The sequence below is a fragment of the Apis dorsata genome, unplaced genomic scaffold (assembly GCF_000469605.1).
Source record: "Apis dorsata unplaced genomic scaffold, Apis dorsata 1.3 scaffold_787, whole genome shotgun sequence".
Lineage (NCBI taxonomy): Eukaryota > Metazoa > Arthropoda > Insecta > Hymenoptera > Apidae > Apis > Apis dorsata.
In genome coordinates this window covers 372,151-375,152 of record NW_006263931.1, presented here as the reverse complement: position 1 = coordinate 375,152, position 3,002 = coordinate 372,151, and the positions used below count along the sequence as shown (strand labels likewise).

Genomic DNA, 3,002 nt, shown 5'->3' with positions numbered 1-3,002 from the left:
TCGAGTCTCGTTTCGCTTGACCCGTTTTTTTTTTTTTTCATAAACTCGGTCGAAAAGCAAAAAATTTTACGCTACTTTGAGGGAATCCCATTGAAGTAATATCGTTATTGCAGGAAGTTACAACGCAGTCGGGTTTACCACCGAGTCAATTGAGCAAAGCAATCTCACGGATCAGCACCGAGTATCGATTGCAGTTTGCCTGGCCTAGAAGACCCCAACTGACGAATGGCGAGACAGTGGCACCAGGAGTGATGGCTGCCGGACTCCCTGCAGGTACGACAGGACCACCTAGAAAGTCTCTCAGCATGGGAGCTCTTAAGCAGGGTATCGCTCCTACAGGGCCCGCCCCGGTTCACAAGAAACGTCCCGGTGATGTCGATCATAAGCGTGATGGTAAATGGAACATCTCGACAAACTTATAATCCTCCAGCTGTCCGCTTCCCAAAGTGTCTTGAGTCGTTCAAAGTAGAAAAAAAGTGTCAAATTTTTTTAGTTACAAAGACATCGCTCTCTCTCTTTGATCCTTTCTAACTGTTTCTTTCTTTCTTTCTTTCTTTCTTTCTTTCTCTCTCTTTTTTTTTCTTTTTTTTTCTTTTTTTTTTTTTTTTTTTTTTTTTTTTTTTTTTTTTTTTTTTTTTTTTTTTTTTTTTCGTTATTAATGTTTCACAGGGATGCAAGCATCGGAGCTAGAACCTTTGGTCGGAGGAACTGGAACGGACACTATCGACGGAGTGGTGCCCGAGGGCGATGAGCGCGAGGAAGACATGTCGGACTTGAAAATAACTTTCAGGTCAGAGTTCAAAAAACGATATATAATTCGACCTAGCTTATCGAACGCAGTTCCTTATCGCGATGTTCAGACGACGGGGTTCGAAAGGAAGAACAAGAAAGCATCTACGACGATCTCCTAGAGTCGATTGGGAAGCGTTTCGCGATCGATGTATATCCCCACGTTAGTCGAGAAAAAAAAAAAAAAAAAAAAAAAAAAAAAAAAAAAAAAAAAGAAAAAAAAGACACACGTCAATATCCCAATACAACCACGATTGATTCTTTGCAGGGGTAAAAAATCAGGTAGGACCGTAAGGATATCGGATGATAAAGGGCTGAGCAAACCGCAAAAGGAGAAACCGTTTCCCACTGCTGAAGTCATCGAGCTTAGACGACTCGCTGACGAGTACAAGGTAATTCCGGGAGCAAAGATGCCACTATTCCATTCCTTTCTTTCGTCGATATTTATTCTTCGAGTTTCGCATTCGAAACAATATAACCCCTTCCCTCCTTTCTTAGTGTATTTCATTTCTCGAGCGTTTCCCGACGGGCTTTGCGTCGTCCATAGCGTACCTTTAGTGTACCTTGTGTGCCTTTGTAAATATTTTTCAATTCACAAATCGTGTTCACAAAGGTGAATCGATCGTCGTTTCACGAGTTCGTCCGAATTTGCATGCGTTCGTCTTGTTCAATTTTCCAAAAACCGATTTCCAACTTGATTTGATTTTCAATTTACAACAATTAAATCAACCAATCATCCACCGAACACGAGAAATTTCAACAGAATCTTTCCTCGAATCAAACCTCGTACACATTGTACACGTGCATGTTTTTATGGAATCGATCAAGATGAGAATCGTTTGTACACACAAACAAATGTGTCTCTTTCAAAGCATGTTCTCTGTGTACGTGTTCGTTCGTATGTGTGTGCGCGCGTGTGCGTTAGTGCAACTAGAAGCGCGTTATTATAGCTTAGTGTCTTCTAAGAAAAAAAAATAAAAGCAAAAGCAATGACGGAATGATTGGTTCTCATTAGCATCGCGACTGGGGTTGCGGTCTGGCAGCCGAGGACGAGGCTTCGCTGTGGAAACGGGTCTCCAGTAACCACGCTCTCAACGCGCTGTCCCTTGCCAGGCCAGTACACTATTCCACTCTCAAACGTCATTTTCAATGTCGCTACTGACGATCGAAATCGATCGGTAGTAAGAGATGTTAGAGTTTAACCGAGATTAATAGAAATGTGAAACGGAACGATCACTGGTTCTTCACGGGCGGGGAAAAAATATGTAACGACGAATGAATTAAATAACGAATAGAAACGTCGTTAGAAAATAATCGTAACTGTTTGATGATCAAACATGATGTTGCGTGTGCTGTACACAACATGGCGTACGATTACTTTATTCGTTGATTACACCATTCGATCGATCATTTTTCATTGTTTACACAATACAAGTAGTATAGATGTGCGCATAGCGTACTCGATCAACAACGCGACACGTTTTAAATTCTGTTGCGTGCGTGTCATGACATCTTATCGAAAGAAAAAAAAAAAAAAAAAAGATAAAAAAACGACGATGAATTAATTGGACAAGTTCTGTCATTTATCGTTAAGATTAGTTAGCCCAATTATTTTGAAGAAGGAAAAAAGAAAAACAAACAAACATTTCCGTTCGTACACGCGCACAAACGTTCGCACAGCTCAAGTGAAAGGAAAAAGAAGAAAAGAAAAGAGTCAAACGTAGTTGTACAGGGAACGAATTCGCATATTTCACACGGGTTTTGTCGTAGCTGCCTTTTATTTCTTCCACGCGATGTGTCTTCTGCCTCGTGCCGAATTGCAACATTTTCGGGGGAAAAAGCCAGTGACGAATGATTGCGTATTTAGGTCAGTAACGAAGGAAGAGAAAGAAAAAGAGAACACGAGAAAAGTTGCTCCGGTTACTGCCGCGATGACCATGCCTCCTGCAGGTCGACCATCTTCGGTTCAAGCTAGACCCATTCATGGAATTTTGCAGGATGATACTAAAGCGGTACGTGGATCATTTCGTTTCAGTCACGGCTAAGTCAGTCATCGGTCTCATTCGACTCTACGTGTCGAATAATTATTACACATTGTCGAACAGGATACGGAAAGAGCTATTGCTCGCGCAAGAAAAGATTTCTTGATCCGCCATCATCTGGATCGTACTACTGGCGTGGGTAAGTAATATTAAAAAATCAATTCACAAACA

At 41.3% G+C, this 3,002-nt stretch overlaps 1 protein-coding gene across 1 annotated transcript in view; it reads left to right on the top strand.

Annotated features, from left to right (window-relative positions):
* LOC102677863 (mucin-5AC) overlaps nt 1–3,002 on the top strand; it is a 44,289-nt gene that overhangs the window by 31,864 nt on the left and 9,423 nt on the right. Inside the window, exons 5-10 of the mRNA XM_031513871.1 lie at nt 114–393; nt 670–790; nt 1,058–1,181; nt 1,805–1,902; nt 2,657–2,801; nt 2,895–2,970. Of these exons, the coding sequence (XP_031369731.1) occupies nt 114–393; nt 670–790; nt 1,058–1,181; nt 1,805–1,902; nt 2,657–2,801; nt 2,895–2,970 (844 nt within the window). The remainder of the gene's footprint in view (nt 1–113; nt 394–669; nt 791–1,057; nt 1,182–1,804; nt 1,903–2,656; nt 2,802–2,894; nt 2,971–3,002) is intronic.